We start from the raw sequence: 19,016 nt of genomic DNA, 5'->3' as shown, positions 1-19,016 counted from the left end.
TTTAGGATTTAGTAAACTAATTAGCAGTAGCATCATCCAGCATTTGAAGGCTTTTGCTGAATATTGCTAAACCCTGGATGAGGTTTCAAAAGTATATTTTTGAAACTTGTATGTGTGGTATCCTAATAAAGGCAGTAGTTCTCAAACTTGGCTTGCTGCATTTTTGTGAATATGCATAACGTATGCCAGGTTTGCAGAAAGCTCAGTTATGGTAAATGAAGATTACTTCCTCAGTCTTTGGGTATTTTTTTTATCTGTGATCCCCCATCCAGAAGGGTGATGGGGAGATTAGATAAGAAATACGTTACTTGTCCTTGATGAGTTCTGTCTCCCTTCTGTTTCCAGCTGAACATCTCTACCGCTCTCTGGGATTTACTGTTTACAGTTCTAAGCTACAGCTTCTTTTCTTGCACTACACTTTTCCAGCACTGTGAACAAACAGCAAAGTACTAATGGCAGATGCCTTTCCTAGTTCTTCTTTACCTTTTCAATATGTGTATTTTGTTCCTTTGTTTATTTTACTTACTACCTTCCTCTATTGTACTTCTAAAGTATGGGCTTAAATGAATTCTACTGGATTGTTTGGGTATTTTGATTCTAGAGTATCCCAAGCTGGCTGGATATCAGCCAGAACACATTCCTGTTTATGTTCTCTCCTTTCCCAGGGTGGTTGGTGATAGCATAGGGGAAAATCAGTGACCAAGATGAACAGAATTACATTTATTTTGTAAGTTTCATAAGATGATGATTTCTCGATTAAAAAAATAAAACAGTTTGCCTGTGCAGAGTAGTAATAGGACCTTTGAAGGAACAGCTGCTTTTCTTGTGCTTCCTGGAATGGCCATATGACCATATCCCAAGCTTCAGCTTTATAAGCAAATAAGCAGGGAGGACCTCCTCCCCAAAATAGAAAACTCTTGGCCACTGTTTAAAGCATGAAGTAAGTGCAATCTCCAACTTTTCTCACTCTGACCAAGTGAATTTTCAAAGATTTGTAGTAGTAGTAGTAGTAGTAGTAGTAATAATAATAATTAAAAAAAATTGTCAGCTTGGAAATCTGCTGACAATCTAAATCTAAAAATCTAAAAGCAGATTTTAAAAAAAGTGGACTTAACTGTGATATATTGATTTCTGTTGTAAACTTCCCAACAATCACAGTTCTCTGGAGACTATACAAATTAATTAAAAGCACATTATATACAATCAAGTGCTATAAAAAGCAACACAGGAAAACAATTTTTATAACATCAACAATAAAAATAATAGCAATGACAACTAGGGTACATAAAATTATAGTAAAGCTAACAGTAACTTAAAAGGGACGCGGTGGCGCTGCGGGTTAAACCGCTGAGCTGTCGATCGGAAGGTCGGCGGTTCGAAACCGCACGGCGGGGTGAGCTCCCGTTGCTCGTCCCAGCTCCTGCACACCAAGCAGTTCGAAAACATGCCAATGTGAGTAGATTAATTGGTACCGCTTCGGCGGGAAGGTAACGGCGTTCCGTGAGTCATGCTGGCCACATGACCCGGAAGTGTCTATGACAACGCCGGCTCCAAGGCTTTGAAACGGAGATGAGCACCGCCCCCTAGAGTCGGACACGACTGGACTTTACGTCAAGGGAAACCTTTACCTTTAACAGTAACTTGTTGAAGATTTAATAACTGTAAAAACAGTTTTAAAATACCTTGGAGAATTAAAAAAAACAAACATTTTTCCCTGGTACTGAAAAAAAGGATCATAGAGGTGCCAGCCTCTCTAGGGAAGGCCTGAGCCTTTTCTGAGAAACTTTGTTTGTCTTTCAGGTTCCGAATCAGATAATCCATTAAGAAATGTCAGGTCACACCAAAAGAAATCAAATCACTTGTCCACTGTATCCAGATTTTCAGATGTTTATCAAACAACTCAGCATATTCTTGAGAATCGGTACGTTTTTTTCCTTCTTTTTTTCCTTTCTTTTCCAACAACATTAAAAATTAATCAGCTAAAGTAGAAGTGTTTTGAATTGGGAAAACTTTGAGTGTGATGTTTGAAAAGATGGCAAAATACGTTCACTCAGTTAAGTTGTTCTCCTATATGACCTGTTAAAGTAATTGGCTTTAAGAATTCAAGTCCTAGGCTATTCAACTCACAGTGATTTCTGCAGATTGGAGGCAAATATTTGCAACCATCTCTTCTCAGGACTTTAATGAAACTATTGGTACTGAAATTCTTTGGGATATGCCCAACTTGTGATACATCAGGACAAGTGTGCAACATCAACTATGGATGTTGTCTTGCACAGAGAGCTCTTTGTTTTTGTAGCACTGAAGGTATAGGAGAAACTTGAACCTATAGTATGTTGTCATATGTGGTTGGCAAGCTACTTGGTTTGGGATGGATGGATGTTTATGTCATAAAGGGAGCGGGCTTTTATTTATCTCATCATTGTGTTTGTATACAAATCATACTAAGAACTAGTAGCAGGTGCAGCAAACTCTGATGTCAAAATGATGCCCTTACATACATGTGTCCTGACACCTGATGAAAGTAGATAAGGCCTTTGCATGATGTTGTGACCCTATATTTTATCATTCTTCCTTCTTCTGTAGATGCCCATGTTAAGAACAGCATGTTAATTCTTATTTATTTGTTTTCTCTCAGCTTGAGTACTTTTCTGGATAAAACACCTGAAGTCCAAAAGCCCAGCCAGATTAAAAGAGAGCCATTAATGCTACAAATTAAGGAAGCCAGCCCTGTGGCAGAAGACAATGAGAACAATGTACATGGGCTACCATCAGCAGATTTATGCACAGAGCACATCATTAACTCATCTTAGCTTTTTGAACATTCTTGCTCTTTTTCTTAAGCAGTTTCATCCATAAATTTTTTGAGTTTCACAAAATGGGAAATTCATGAGTGGAATTGACGGTGATATCCATTCTGCTTTATGCGTGGCTTTATAAGATTCCCTCTCCGCCCCAAAAAACTTCCTATATTTTCCTTCTAGAAAGAGAGTCTGTGCCCTTCTCTCGGTATAAATAGTAAATCTTTATTCAGATTTATGTATATTCTTACGACAGATGAAATGGTTCTTTAATTGAAGGAATGTGTGATTTTTTTAAAAAGATGAAATGCTTCAGCATTTGTATGTTTTCCTGCAAGCAAAAGTAGCACTTTTAGCCCTCAATTAGGTTATGATGAACTGTATCTCAAGGGTGATAGGCATTGAAACTTGTTCCCCTTAACTTGAATGTATAGTATATTATAGAGTAACATGGCAGGTTCTATATTTATTGTGTAATTTTGGATTACCTCTTTTCATATATTTTAAACAAAAAGCAGGGCCTTAACTTTCAAATGGATAAGAGATAAAGCATTATGTGGCAATGCCATAAAATGTATGATGCCCTATACTCCCAAAACCATAGTATTTTACATGCCAACTGTAACTGTTTTTTTTTTAACAATGCTTATGAATGAGGTTTTTTTTAAAGATCATTTCAGGAAAAAATCTTTTAAAATACTGCAACTAAGATGATATGGATGAATGTATGAGGGGTTGCTTTTTAGGAGGAGGTCCTTATGATTTGGATACTGTACAGTGAGTCAGAGGTAAACATTGTACCTCTAGTTTGCCAAAGTGTTCTACCTGCCCTTTGGAATTCAGCAAACAAACAGTTCTGTCATGTTCCAGATGTAAGAATGGTCGATCTGTCTATGCTTGAAGAGCCAGTCTATATTTATTAGAATGGAGATAATGCCAGATGATTCAGAAGAGGGATTGCAATATTTTTCCACTGCACAGTCTGAATATAGCTGATGCATGCTTCAACTCCACAAATCAGTAGTCTTGGACTCCCTCTGAAAGTGTCCCAATTTTTAAAAGGAAATAAATGTTACAATGTATATTTCATGTTTAAGAGCCTTTTTTCTTCCAATTCACATGTAAGAGCAGATCCAGTACCCATTTAGAACTTTTCAGTGTAAAAGGTTGCCAGCAGTTTTTCCCGTGCTTACGGGTTGGGAAGAAGTGCTCCAAAGTGGGTGAATGATCAAATGGTGTTTCAATTTAAGCTAAGCATAAAATGATGCACTTTGGAGTAAAACCTGAAACTTCATATATACTCTGATGGAGTCTGAACCAACTGTAACTAACTGGGGTGATAATATACAGTGACTCAGTAAAGATGTGAACTCAGCAGCAGTTGTAAAAAAAGTGACTGTGAATAGGGCCTTCTGACCCAGAAATATGCACAGTTGGCACACAAAATGGATTTGTGCAAAAGCTGTCCAGACTGCACCTGCCATATGTTTCTTAAACGGGAGCAGAGAGTCCACATTGCGCACCACTAATGTATGGGGGAGTGGAGCCCCCACAACTAAATGTAAAGGCCCCAGATCCAGGGGGCCCTAACAGCCATAGCCACTCTGTGGTTAAGCTAAAGCTTATTCTTCCCCATCCAGACCCCCCCCCCCCATCCTCCAGACACTGGGAAAGAACCGTGACATCATCACTTGGTTGACCAGAGAAAAAGATGTGAATATCAGTATGCAAATTATATTTAACCCCATGCTGATGGACGACCTCACCCAGCAGCTTCATGTAGATGTTAAATAAGAGTGGAGAGAGTATAGACCCCTGGCAGACCTCTCAGATAAGGGGTCTAGAACTACAGTAGATCTCTCCCCTACTACTGAACACTCACTGGAACTGGTCCTGGAGGAGAACCACAACAGAATGCCCTCTCATTCCCAACTCAAAGGCCACTGAGTGATCAAAGAGATGCATCACCCCATTCCAATCCTGCCAGAGATTTCAATCAACGCTATCAGTACAATATCCTGGTCTCAAACCTGACTGGAAAAGGTTCTGTTTCTTCCAGGCCCTCTAAACCTGCAAACCAACCATATTCTCAACAAATTTCCCTAAAAGGGGAAAGTTGGAGATGAAATTTTATGAACACTATTGGATCCGGGGATGGTTTCTTAATGAGGGCATGTGCCACCATGTCTTTAAGAGCTGGCAGAACTACCTCCTCCCTCAAGGATGTATTGCCTGCTGCCTGGGTCCAATCACGTCATTAGGAGGGAACTGCGTGTTCTTGTTTCAACCACCAATAACCAGACTGATCAGACACAAAGCGCTGGAGACTTGGATGGTGGTTGTTTTTGTATATCCCTTCAGTGGTGGGGATGGTGTAAAATTTAATTTTACAAAAAGCAAGCTTCCAAATAAAATTGTAACTTATAAGTGCCTTCAAATACTTCTGAAATGAATCTCAATAATAAACTATATTCTATTTAACTATCTACTTTCTATAGGCTCTTTATCTACACTATATTCCTTAAAAGTCCAATTTCAGTATATTTTCATATTGTGCTTTAATGCTGAATTTGTAGCCACTCAACAAACCAAATCAGAATAAGTCTGTTATTAAAAGCCAATGTTTCTCACACTGAACCCATTTAATGCCACTTCCGTCATTATACAGCAGAATAGGTATACTGGAAAAGGATGTGACACTTCTGCCTTTCAATGACCATGGTTACATTTATGAGTGTTCTTGGCTATTGTTTTATGCTCTATGTGTCATGTTCACCATTTCAATGTTCCTGGTACATCGTAACGTTTCGCATGTCATTTACCTGATACGTGTTTGATCTCAGGAGGGAGGAAGATTCCACTTCGGGGAGTCGTTATCTGTTGGCTGCTGGTTTGGAATGTGTTTGGGTTATCTCATGTGTTCAAGGTTCCTTTCCCAGGATCAGTGGAAAACGGTTGACAGCACCTGGGAGGGGGGTGGTTGCTACGGCCGGGCGAGGGGAGGGATTACGTTTTGAGCCGAGGGTTTTTAGTTTGTATTTGGCGCGCGTTTATTCATTCTCAGCTTTCTCTGTATTTGCATACTATTCTTACAATAAATCAGATATCATTAAGTTCCTGCTTGTGAGTCTGACTCTGTTAGCATAGGCAATCATTACATAAAGCTGAGAATGTAAAAAATGTTTCTGTTAGCCCCTTTCCAGATTTATTTTGTGAGGGGAAGTGCTAGCGATGAGCAAACCAAATCCACAAGCTGTGGAAAGCGAGGAGTCGAGCAAGGGGGAACCCGATTCTACAGTGGTAAGAACGGAGAGAGTCCCCCCTAGAGAGACTTCAGAAGTTCGGGAAGGGTCGAGCTTCAGCCTAGGGGACGAGGAGGCTGGAGCCAAGAGAGCCCCTGAAACAACCGGCGCATCTCCAGGTGAGTTGATCACCTGGGATGAAACACAGGGACCCCTACCTAGGACGTCAAGAACGTCTTGGAAGCAGCGGTACCCGTTGTCCCCAACCGTGGTGAGGCAAGAGAGACAGGAGGGATCCCAAACCCCTGATCGTATAAAACTGCTGGAGGCTAAATTGGAGTCCTTAGAATTTATGTTCCGGAAAATGTCTATAGACTGGGGTCCGCGAGAGAGGAGGAGAGAGGAGTCCAGTCATAGGTACTCGACTCCCTCTTCGCCCCCACCTTCCCCAGAGGAAAGGAGTAGGACCCAACACCGAGAGGAAGTAAGAGTGCCGAGGGTGAGAATTTCAAGGTCCCCTCCTCGAGAGCGGAGATCCTTGGGGGCTACAAGGAAGCCCAATCGTCCAGCTGTGATGAAGGGGCCGCCCGGAGCAGGGATAAAGGACTTTACCGTCAAGTTTGATGGAGATCCAACCAAGCTGTCGTTCTTCCTTACTAATGCAAGAAGTTATATGGACGACTGGGAACAGTGTTTCTGTTCAGAAAGGGCCAAGATTAATGCCATTGCCACTAAGGTCAAGGGGCGGCCGGCCGATTGGTACGTGCAGTTGTGTCAATCGGAGGCCCCTGAGTTAGAGGAGTTTGAGGAATTCCTGTGGGTGTTAAAACTACACTTTGAAGACCCATTAGCTAAGGAAAGAGCAAAACGGGCATTGAAGGAGTTGTGCCAGGGCCCACGATCGGTGGCAGACTACGCTCTGGAATTTAAGACTTTGGCTGGGAAAGTTGAGGATTGGTCCCAATCCACCTTAATAGAACTTTTTAAGGACGGTCTGAATACAGAAGTCCTACGGTGGTCACTGGGGCGAGATGATCCGGACTCCTTATATGAGTGGATACAGCTGGCAGGGAAGGCTGAGCATGCCCAAGAAACCTTTGCTCATCGAAGGGTGATGAAATATGCTAAGCTCAGCAAGGGTTCCCGCACCGCTGCACCCACTGGAAAGTCCGGCCATCGTGCATGGGAAGAGGAGAGAGAGCGCCGCTAAGCAAAGGGACAATGCCTCCAATGTGGGAAGGAAGGTCACCGAGCGGCGGCATGCCCGAGAGGAAAGACTGAGGAACGTCCGGGAAAGTCGTCAGGGAAATCTCCCTCTTTACCCAGGAAGATGAAGGCAGCTTTGGCTGAGACTGAGGCTGAGGAAGTCCCTTATTTCAGGGACGAGGGGGAGCCCGATCTGCTCCAGCTGGCGGGAAACGCCAGCCACCTGCTTTAAAGGGCGCTGCTGGGCAGGTGGTAGAGGAAGGGCGCGACCACATTTCGGTGAGTGGCAACTATCCCACACTGACAGTGAACGTGAAGCTAGGCTCCCGCACAAGAACTGTTGAAATGTGGGCTTTGATCGATTCAGGGTGTTCACGTTGCTTGATGCACCCTGATGTGGTGGCTGCTTTGGAGTTACCCAGGTTTCCATTAAAATGTCCCATGATTTTTACCCAGCTGGATGGTTCTACGGTGGGGGGGAAGCCAGTCACCCATTCCACGGGCATGGTGGTGTTGCAAATGGGCAGCCACCAGGAGGGACTGCCATTTGTAGTGGTGCCTGTGGGGGGTCCTTTGGTCATTCTGGGGATTCCTTGGTTGGTCCAGCAAAACCCGTATATAAATTGAGTGCACAGGACTTTGACTTTTGGGGATGGTTTCTATCAAGCCCCTGGAGAGGATGACGCCCCACAGGCTGCAGTGGGGAGGGCGGCGGCAGCAACTCCGCATTTCGCTGCCACCCCACTGGAAGGCTTGCCGGAGCAATACCAGAGTTTTGCAGATGTGTTTGGTGAGAAGGAGGCGGACCAACTCCCACCTCATCGAAAAACTGACTGTGCCATAGAGTTGGTCCCAGATGCACAACTACCCAAGCCAAAAATCTATGCCATGACACAAAAGGAACTGGCGGCACTGCGGGAGTTTGTGGACAAAAACTTGGCCAGGGGTTTTACTGAACCAGCGAATTTGCCAGTAGGCGCCCCCGTTTTGTTCCGAGCAAAAAAGGATGGGACATTGAGACTGTGTACAGATTACCGCGGATTAAATGCGGTATCAATATTGAACAAATATCCTTTGCCAATAATAAAAGACATGTTAGCACATCTGGCCAAGGGGAAAATCTTCTCTAAGCTGGATTTGAGGGAAGCATATTTCCGTATCCATATACGGGAAGGGGATGAGTGGAAGACTGCTTTCAATTGTCCTCTGGGCTCTTTCCAGTACGAAGTTTTGCCGTTTGGTTTGGCGGGGGCACCTGGGGTGTTTATGCAATTGATCAATGAAGTGTTACATGAACATTTGTTCAAAGGGGTACTAGTCTATTTGGATGATGTTTTAATCTATACTGAAATGATGGAGGAACATGAACGTTTGGTGAAACAGGTGCTTAGCAAACTGAGAAAGGCTGAGCTTTATGCTAAACTATCTAAGTGTGAATTTCATAAGACTCAGCTTGACTATTTGGGGTACAGAATTTCCGACAAGGGTATTGAAATGGACCCTGCAAAAATTCAAGCTATTTTGGAGTGGGAGCGCCCGCGTACTCGCAGGCAGCTCCAGAGTTTTCTTGGGTTTTCCAACTATTATCGCCAGTTCATCCAGGGGTTCGCAGAAATTGCATTGCCTCTCACTGATTTATTATGAACAAAGGGGCTGGGGGACACATGGAAGGTGAAGAACCCGGGAGCATTGCTCAATTGGACACCTGAGTGCCAGGTGGCTTTCGACAAAGTTAAAAGCCTGTTCACTGCTGAACCTATTCTGCAACACCCTGATCCCACTAAGCCCTTTGTGGTTCAAGTGGATGCATCTGATTTCTCCATTGGAGCACTTTTGTTGTAGGCGGATGCTGCGGGCTGCCTGAAGCCCTGTGCGTATTTGTCCCGCAAATTTTCTGAGACGGAAAGGCGATGGCATGTTTGGGAAAAGGAGGCTATTGCAGTCAAGGCTGCTTTGGACACATGGCGCCACCTCTTAGAGGGGGCCAAATGTCCTTTTGAGGTTTGGACTGACCATAAGAATTTGGAAGTGCTTAGTACACCCCATAAGCTCAGTCCTAAGCAAATCCGTTGGGCTCAGTTTTTCAGCCGCTTTGATTTTAAGTTGAGATTCATTCCGGGAAAGAAGAACTTCCTGGCTGATGTGCTTTCCCGCCTGCCCCAGGATTCGATTTCGGTACCTGACATTGTGGGTACACTGTGGACAGAACCCCAGTTGGGTATGCAAGCTGTCACACGCAGTCAGACTCGTGCGCAGCTGCCCTCAGCTTCAGTTTCACCGGCTGGGGGAAGGCTGTCAATTCCTTCTCAATTGCAACAACAGTTTCTCTCCGAACTGAAATCTGACACTTGGTTGCAAGCAAATAGAGACAATGTTGCATTTGACCACGGCTTCGCATGGGAGCAGAACCACCTCTATGTCCCTGACAATTTGCGAAGGGAGGTTTTGAGCAGATCTCATGATGATAAGGTGGCTGGTCATTTTGGCTTTGTGAAAACCTTACACCTGGTGCACCGGCAATTCTGGTGGCCTACATTGAGGCGTGATGTCAAAGACTATGTTGCTTCTTGTCCTGTCTGTGCCATGTCAAAACGAAAGGGGGGCAAACTGCAAGGCTTGCTGCAGCCAGTGGCCAGTCCCTCCCGTCCTTGGGAGGAGATCTCCATGGATTTTATTGTCGATTTGCCTCCTAGTCAGAAAAAGACTGTGATTTGGGTGGTGAAGGACTACTTTTCTAAACAAGCCCATTTCATTCCATGTGCTTCCATTCCGTCTGCTCAGCAGTTAGCCTGCCTCTTCCTAGTCCACATATACAGGATTCACGGGAGCCCCTCCCGCTTGGTCACAGACCACGGGACACAGTTTACTTCCCAGTTTTGGCAGGCATTTTTAAAGCTGGTGGGCACCAAACAGGCGTTGTCCACTGTGTCACATCCGGAGACTGACGGATCTACAGAGGCTCTTAATTTGAGCCTTGAACAATTTTTGCGAGCATTTGTTAACTATCAGCAGGACAACTGGGTTGATCTCCTGCCTTTCGCTGAAGTGGCTTACAACAACGCTGTCCATCAGAGCACAGGGCACACCCCTTTCCGCACTGTTTTTGGACGGGATTTCGTGCCCATTCCTGATTTGCCTCAACCCACTACACCGCCTTGTTCTGCTTCAGACTGGGCTGCGCACCTGGGCGATTCCTGGCTGGTAATTCAGCAAGCGTTGGCAGATGCCCAGTCCGCCTACAAACTGCATGCTGATAAGAAACGAGCCCTTCAACCTGCTTTTAAAGTTGGTGATAAGGTCTACCTTTCCACCAAGTTCATTAAATCTCCTCAACCCTCAAAGAAATTGGCTCCTAAGTTTGTTGGTCCTTTTCCCATTGTGGGAGTTGTAAACCCTGTTACCTTCAAATTGGGTTTGCCACACAATCTTAGACGTTTACATCCTGTTTTTCATTGCAGCTTGCTCAAGCCTGTCAACCACTCCGATTGCTGGCATCTCCAACCTACACCTCTTGCGCCAATTATGATTGACGGACAACAGCATTTTGAGGTGAAGGAGGCCCTTGATTCTCGCAGGCTTCGTAACACCTTGCAGTACCTCATTCGGTGGAAGCATTTCCCCCGCCCTGAGTGGGTGGCTGCCCGCGATGTTAACTCTCCTGTTTTAGTTCGACGTTTCCATGCTGCTTATCCTATGAAACCTGCTCCTTAGTATTTTTTGGGGGGCGGTATGTCATGTTCACCGTTTCAATGTTCCTGGTACATCGTAACATTTCGCATGTCATTTACCTGATACGTGTTTGATCTCGGGAGGGAGGAGGATCCACCTCAGGGAGTTGTTATCTGTTGGCTGCTGGTTTGGAATGTGTTTGGGTTATCTCGTGTTCAAGGTTACTTTCCCAGGATCAGTAGAAAACGGTTACCAGCACCTGGGAGGGGGGAGTTTGCTACGGCCGGGCAAGGGGAGGGATTACGTTTTGAGCCGAGGGTTTTTAGTTTGTATTTGGCGCGCTTTTATTCATTCTCAGCTTTCTCTGTATTTGCATACTATTCTTACAATAAATCAGATATCATTAAGTTCCTGCTTGTGAGTCTGACTCTGTTAGGATAGGCAATCATTACACTATGTTGTTTCTAATTTTGGTTGTTTTTATTCTGGGAGAAAGGAGCACAGGGGTTTATAATCTGCTCAGGCAGTCTGGCCTTCCACAGAAGGACATAGACATTTTGGCAGGGGGCGGGGGAGGGGAATGGCCAAGGCAAGTTATGAATCTGGAACAGGTGCTGAAGCGTAGTTGGCTTTACATGCTTTAGAGCAGGGGTTCCTAAAGTTTTTGCCATCACACCTCCTTTTAGTGTAATCTCCCCTAAAAATCCAAACACCAAAATGAACACAAATGAACTATGAAAACAATCCAGTGAAACTTTGATAAAGGTGGATTTGTTGTAACAATAAGAGATCAGAGATCTGACCCTCGACCTCTTCTGTGTGGGGTGCCTCAGGGTGTTCTCTCTCCTCTCCTATTTAATATCTACATGAAACAACTGGATGTAATGAATGCCTTTCCCAATAAATTGCTCAGACTCAAAACGAAGTTTAAGTTCTGATTTTATTAAGGAATAAGTGCAAACACAAAGAAAGCTGAGAATGAGAAAAGCGCGCCTAAAATCAAACTAAATAGCCCCGTTACAAACAGAGTCCCACCCACCCACCCCTTTCAATCATCTCAAATTCACATTCCCAGGTGCTCCTAATGAGTTCTGCTGATCAAGGGGCAAAAAGACCTTGACACAAAAAGATAACCCAAACACATTCCTAGCACAGAGAGAGATAGCACTCGGTGCAAGGTTTATCAGCAGCTCCCTCCCAGCTAGGAACGCGCGTCAGCACTCTGGCATGCGAACCGTTACGATGTACAAACACATCAAAACGATGAACATGACGCTGGGTGAGATCATCCGTCACCACAGGATGAGGTATCATCAATATGCTGATGATACTGAGTCATATATCTCCAACCCCAATGAAGTAAGTGATGTGGTGGCTGCTCTTTTTCAGTGCCTGGGGGCTGTGGGGGCCTGGATGGGGAACAACAGGCTTCAGCTGAACCCTGGTAAGACAGAGTGGCTGTGGATTGACGGCTCCTTGGTATCCAGGAAGTTGTCATCTCTAGTTCTGGATGGGGTTGCACTGCCCCATTCAGAACCGGTGCAGAACTTGGGGGTCCTCCTGGACTACGACTCCTGCTTGAAGAGCAGGTGGCAGTCATGACCAGAAGGCCCTTTGTGCAACTTTGTGTTGTGCACCAGTTACACCCTTTTCTGGATCGAGATGCCCTCTGGACAGCCACTCATGCCCTGATCATCTCCCACATAGACTATTGCAATGTGATCTACATGGGGCTACCCTTGAAGAGTATCCAGAAGCTTCAGCTGGTCCAGAATGCAGCCGTGTGGGCAGTTATGAGTGCCCCAAGATCAGCACATGTGACCCCACTGCTGCGTGAGCTGCACTGGATGCCAGTTTGCTTCCGGGTCCAATTCAAGGTGTTGGTTATGATCTTTAAAGCCCTACCTGGCATGGGGCCAGGCTACCTGAGGGACTGTCTCATCCCCATAACATCAGCCTGCCCCACCTGGTCATGCAGAGAGGACATGCTATGGATCCCGTTGGCAAGGGAATTCCACTTGGCAGGGTCCAGGAGGCAGGCCTTCTTTGCGGTGGCGCCCACCCTTTGGAACATTCTGCCCCCAGAGGTGAGGCAGGTCCCTTCGCTCCCGACCTTCTGGAAGGGTTTGAAGACCTGGTTCTGCCGCCTTGCCTGCTGTGGGAAGGGCAATAGCTCTTCCTGGGGGTGGCTGGTGGCATAGAGTCCTCCCTACCAAATGTAATCTCCTCCACTTAGATTTTATATTTCTATTTATTATTTTAGTATCTTAGTTGTTTACTTTGTAATTTTATATGCTGATGCTTTTAAACGGATAATTTTATTGTAAACTGCCCAGAGTCCCCCTTTTTGGGGGGGAAGTGGGCGGTGATAGAAATTTGAATAATAAATAAATAAATAAACAACCTAACTAAAAGTTCTTCGTACCTCCCCTGGACTCTGTCTATACCTCTCCAAGGGAGGTACACCTCAAAGTTTGGGAAACCCTGCTGCAGAGGGTCAGTGGATGGAGATGATGGTGTTGGGTGGACCACCTGTGAGGGTTGGAAGTGGAAGACATACTACGGTGGTTTCACTCTTTCCTGAGTGAGTGGCTCCTGCTGGTGTGAATGGGAGAAGAATGGTTAAGCCTTCAGTTACTCCAGTGTGGGGTACTACAGGATTCAGCCCTTTCCCCCATGTTATTAAACATGAAGCTGCCGGGGAAGCCAGTCAATAGCTTAGGGGGATATCTCCTCAATACACTGAAGATGCTCAGTTTTGCATTGCTACTCCAGGCTGGGCCAGAGAAATTGTGAAGGTCAGTAGGTTGGGATAAACTGGATGGGTCAAAATAACTTAAAAATTAAATCCCACTAATTTATCACTTTTGTAGGTGATCAAACAGGCTGTTTCAGCCCAAAGGTTAGTTCCAGATGGGTTCATTGCTGAAGGAGAAGTTCTGCGGCTGGCTGTCCTGAACTTGTGGCTCCTGCCTCCATTGGGGCATCACCAATTTTTTTGAACTTTGGAAACTAGGGCCAGAAGCTATGCTGATTGGTGTCTCTTAATTTAGTGGAGTATTTGGCTTGGAGCAGTTCTCTGGGAAGCAGGCTTTTGGGTATGGTTGGTACTATCAGAATGGGTCCAGGAGTTAGCTTTTGGCAGCCAAAGTAAGAACGTCACAGATCAGCTGTTGAATCAGTGTTGAGGGGGGGTGGAGACCCAACCCCTGACCCTTGTTTTGTGGGGTGTATGAGGGCTTGATTCTCTCCCCACTCCTGTCTAATATCTACATGAGGCCTCTACCTGAGGCATTGATATTACTTAATGATATTAGTGTATATTAATATCTACACGAGGCCTCTGGATGAGGTCATCTATCAGCATGGACTAAATATCATCCTTATGCTGATGATGCCAAGTTATACAACTGAACCCCTGGTCATCCAAGTGATGTTGTTAAGATTCTGGTTCAGTGTGTGCAAACTGTGGGGGTCTGGATGAGGAGGAAAAGGCTCAAGCTGAATCTTAGTGGACTAAGTGGCTGTGAAACTTGACACCTCCTGGTGCTGGAGATTTCCTGTCTCTAATTCTGAATGGTTATGCACTTCCCCAGTGTAAGGATTGCCTACCCTAATAGACTCAGACTCACAAGTAGGAACTTAATGATATCTGATTTATTAAAGAATAGTATGCAAATACAGAGAAAGCTGAGAATGAGCAAAAGCGCGCCAAATACAAACTAAAAACCCTCGGCTCAAACGTAATCCCTCCCCTCGCCCTGCCATTGCAAACTACCCCCTCCCCCCAGGTGCTGGTAACCGTTTCTGCTGATGTCCTGGGAAAGGAACCTTGAACACACGAGATAACCCAAACACATTCCAATCCAGCTGCTAACATATAACAATCCCACGAGATGGAATCCTCCTCCCCTCCCAGATGAAACACGCATCAGCCAAATGACATGCGAAACGTTACAATGTAACGGTAACATTGGAATGGTGAACATGACACCCAGAAAGAGCTAGGGAAAACCTGGCTTTTCCCCTAGCCATTGGGCCAGGAGGACTCTGATTGCATCTGATACCACTGTCTGTTGGATTGCCTTGGTGGATTTGTTCTCGCATTTTATATTTATGATATTATTTTTGGTCTCTGAACACACTATCTATACCAAACTGGGAAGAAGCTGGGGCTATTTATTCCCCTCCATCTCCCACCCAGAGTAGAAACAGCAATTCCTTAGCCAATAGCAGCTCCTCAGCCTCCAAAGTTCTCTCCTTTCACAGTTTTCAAGTCCACACTTAGATTTAGAATGGAGGGAAAACTCTGGAGTGATTCAAAGATGACAAATATCACCCCTACTCCAATCCTCTTAGGTCCCACTGCAGAATGCAGGAGGCAAAATGGCTGCTATCAGTATGGTAGGCCTTGCAACAGCCACAGAATGCAGGCCAGACTTTCAAATGATCTCCCAGTCAATTCCTGCTGTCACCAGCATTATATTTGTTCTTAAATAACACATAATAAATATTTGTGTAACTGTTTAAGATTTAAGATGCAATATCTGGTCCCTGGGACATGTTCCCAAACCATCTCTCCCTTGCAAGGATGGAAAAAAAGCTCCACCTAACAATGTAAGAACAGACCTGCTGGATCAGGCTGAGAACACTGGGTGTGCAAGTTCTTAAGAACGCTGACAGCAAGCATGATCAGCTCACCCCACCACGTTGATGTAAAAGTGGACCCAGCCAGACACCATACTTCACCACCATCCAGATGTGGACCAAAACCAGATCGATTATCATTGCAAAGACCCCAGAGGCATCTGTCTGGCAACTGAGAAGCAACATGTTGGACTAGGATGATTCTCAGCCTGGTCCAGCAGGTCTGTCCTTACACTATTAGGTGGAGCTTTTTTTTCCATCCTTGCAAAGGAGAGATGGTTTGGGTAACATGTCCCAGGGACCAGATATAGCATCTTAAATCTTCAACAAGTTTGATATTTATGCTAGGTACAAAAATATTTATTATGTGTTCTTTAAGAACAAATATAATTTTAAATTGTAATGAACACCTTATAGTTTTTAGCAAAATTGAGAAGGTTCTCTCTACTATAAATATGAACAGTTCAGGAACAAGACTAATATTTGCTTCTATCTTAAATCACAGCAACCACCCAATAAAGGAAAAATAAATTAACAGTAGGTAATAAAAACAAAGCAAATTGCCAAGCAGTAGAACAATTCTTCATGCATTGTCTGCAAAAATGCTTCTACAATGGCTTTTCACTTGCAATGACATCAGTTGACTGTTGCAAAGCTAAGAGAATAAAAAATGACTCACTAACAAATTATACCTTAAAGAAATAAAAGATATACTCTTTGCCCTTTGCTTGTGACATTCATAGTTTCTTGGAATATTTGGCAATATTTGACAGTGAACAAATAATAGACCTCTATTGACCGGTCAATTGACAATATTTGAGTGATGAGCTGACATGCGAGGTCAGTGAAAATTTCAGTAAGGTCATAATCAGTTAATTAGTATCTAACAGTGAAAATGCAGTGAAAAGTTGAGCCCCTTGAAGATAATTTTGTATTTGTGGATATGTGTAGGATACATAGTGAGCTGAACCCAGTTTAATTCAGTAAGCATTTATTCTCATAATCAGTTTGCTCCACTGGATTCAGTGCAGCTAAAATATGAATTAATTATTTTGTTACATTTATGAATTAAACCCTTACTCAAGTTCCTGGCTGATGAACCAAATAGCGGAGAGCAATTAAAATTTACTACAAGGTCAAAGAACAGGAACAAATGTGATAAAATATAATTTGAGAGCAGAATTCAAGTTAGAATAAGACAAATCATTATAGTATTCTTTATTTATTCATTTTTAGCATTTACATAGATTACCTAATAACTTTCTTCTCAAAGAATAATAACAAAATAATATAAAACAAGCAATTGCAGCAGAGACAATTGTCAATACTGGCAGAGATAAAGCCAGTTTCACTTCATGACTAAAACTATATGTTACAACAGATAAATAGTGGCTTTCTTACAAAAGTCAGAGATTTTATGAGACCTGGCCATAAGCCAAAGCCATTGTTAAGAAGGTACCTCTCTGGGGTAGTAAAGGTAAAGGTTTCCCTTGACGTAAAGTCTAGTCGAATCCGACTCTAGGGGGCGGTGCTCATCTCCGTTTCTAAGCCTTGGAGCCGGCGTTGTCATAGACACTTCCGGGTCATGTGGCCAGCATGACGACTCGGAACGCCGTTACCTTCCCGCCGAAGCGGTACCTATTGATCTACTCACATTTGCATGTTTTCAAACTGCTAGGTGAGCAGGAGCTGGGACGAGCAACGGGAGCTCACCCCGCCGCGCGGTTTCGAACCGCCGACCTTCTGATCGGCAGCTCAAAATGAATAGTTTTAGCCCCTTCAGCCATCCTCCTCACTTTACTTAGTGGGGACAAAATGAGCTGAGATTGGTGAAGCAGGATTAGGCCTAATTCTTTTCTTACACAATTCTTGGTTTAATTTCAAAAGCCTCTGCAAGAACCTCTTGTAACGGCCATCTCCCTCTCTTAATGGTCTCCTGTGCAGGAGGAAGAATATTTTTTAGAAAGGGAAGAAGAACAGGGGATCAGAAAATATGATCCTTTTTATGACAGAAAAGGATGTGGCGTGACTCATTTTTTATTCTGACTACTGTGATCTCTACCTTTTGGTGGCTTAAACCAACTCATTCATAAGGGATGTGGCCCCCATGGGGAAAAAAAAAGGTATTTCTTATACCTTAAAAACTGAGACACTTATAAACAGAACTCTTGTATAGAATGTAGTCTAGATATTATAAAAAAGAATGAAAAGCAAAGAATTCTATTTAGTAACAATCAGCCTGGCTGAACAAAGATGAGTTCCTCATTCACCTTTTTGCTTTCCTAAGATGACCTGTTTTTAGGACAAGAGATCAGCCTGAACCCTAGCCTTCTGGAAATTTCTGGTTCATAGTTATTTCCATTTTAACCAGGTATTTACCTTGGAAGCTAGAGTATTTGTTGATCATTGCAAATACTTTTATGCTCAAAGAAATTATTTGGTCATTGTGACCTGTATCACAAGGCTGTGCAATCTTTGCAAGCAAAGTTGCCAGAATGGAAAAATAATTTTGAGAAACAGATTGTGAATTGATATATTTTAATTTTTAATCTATGAATGCATACTTATCCTTTCCAGATCTTCACATTTCTTGTTGGTGTTTACTTCTGGGTGCTATTCAGAATGGTTGCTGTAGTAGGAAAACCTAAAATATATTTTTTTACAAATACAAATGTTTCATCTTTTCATTTTGTAAAGTTCTAAACTTTGTGTTGGAGTATGAGAATGATTTAAAATGGAGAAGCAAGAGACACAAAAACAGAGCTTATCCTCCTCCAGCATCAATTTCAGGTTCTTTAATGGAAGGACTTAATTTAGTTTGTCTGGGAACATTTGCACCATAAGTATCAGAACTGTGCTCCCAGGACTATTGGTTGATTGAATTGATTGATTGATTGATGGGATTTACAACCCCCCTTTAGTTTGTACAACTCAAAGCAATGTACACAATGCTCCCTCCTCAGCAACGACACTGTAAAGAGGGTTGGGCTGGGAAAGATCACTCAACCAGCAACTGTGCCCAAGAGAGAACTAGAATTTGTGGGCTCCCAGTTTCTAGTCAACACCTTAACCACTACATTAAACTCAGGCTACATCTACTTGGACTTACTGATTCATAGGAAATCACTCAGAGGCAAAATGCTTTTTTGAGAGGCCCAAGTTTGAGATCTGTTTTTTTTTTAAATTCTATTCCCCCTGGGGAATAGGAATGGGGTTAGTATTATGCATTGCTGGGAATCTTGCAGAGTGCTTACAGTACTACAATTCCAAATATTCCAATATTCTACCCATCCTTTTTGTTGCTGTGGCCTAGACTTACCTTCCATTTCCAAGCAACAAATGAGAACATAGAAGTATCCTCCAAATATCTTGTACTCTCTCTTTCTGGGTGTTTGCTCATTCTAGGCAGGAAATAAATATCTATATAAATGTATTCATAGGACCAAAAAGG

General features: G+C 43.6%; 1 protein-coding gene across 6 annotated transcripts in view; it reads left to right on the top strand.

Moving 5' to 3' along the window:
* SSX2IP (SSX family member 2 interacting protein) overlaps positions 1-3,883 on the top strand; it is a 28,601-nt gene extending 24,718 nt beyond the window's left edge. For all 6 annotated transcript variants that reach the window (XM_063298196.1, XM_063298195.1, XM_063298192.1 and 3 more), the window contains exons 13-14: positions 1,801-1,921; positions 2,639-3,883. In XM_063298196.1, coding sequence (XP_063154266.1) covers positions 1,801-1,921; positions 2,639-2,813 — 296 coding nt within the window. In that variant the 3' untranslated portion in view covers positions 2,814-3,883. The remainder of the gene's footprint in view (positions 1-1,800; positions 1,922-2,638) is intronic.
* Positions 3,884-19,016: the final 15,133 nt, after the last annotated feature.

Source organism: Candoia aspera, chromosome 3 (genome assembly GCF_035149785.1).
Source record: "Candoia aspera isolate rCanAsp1 chromosome 3, rCanAsp1.hap2, whole genome shotgun sequence".
Lineage (NCBI taxonomy): Eukaryota > Metazoa > Chordata > Lepidosauria > Squamata > Boidae > Candoia > Candoia aspera.
The sequence above is the reverse complement of the archived record's forward strand: the minus strand, read 5'-3'. Positions and strand labels throughout refer to the sequence as shown.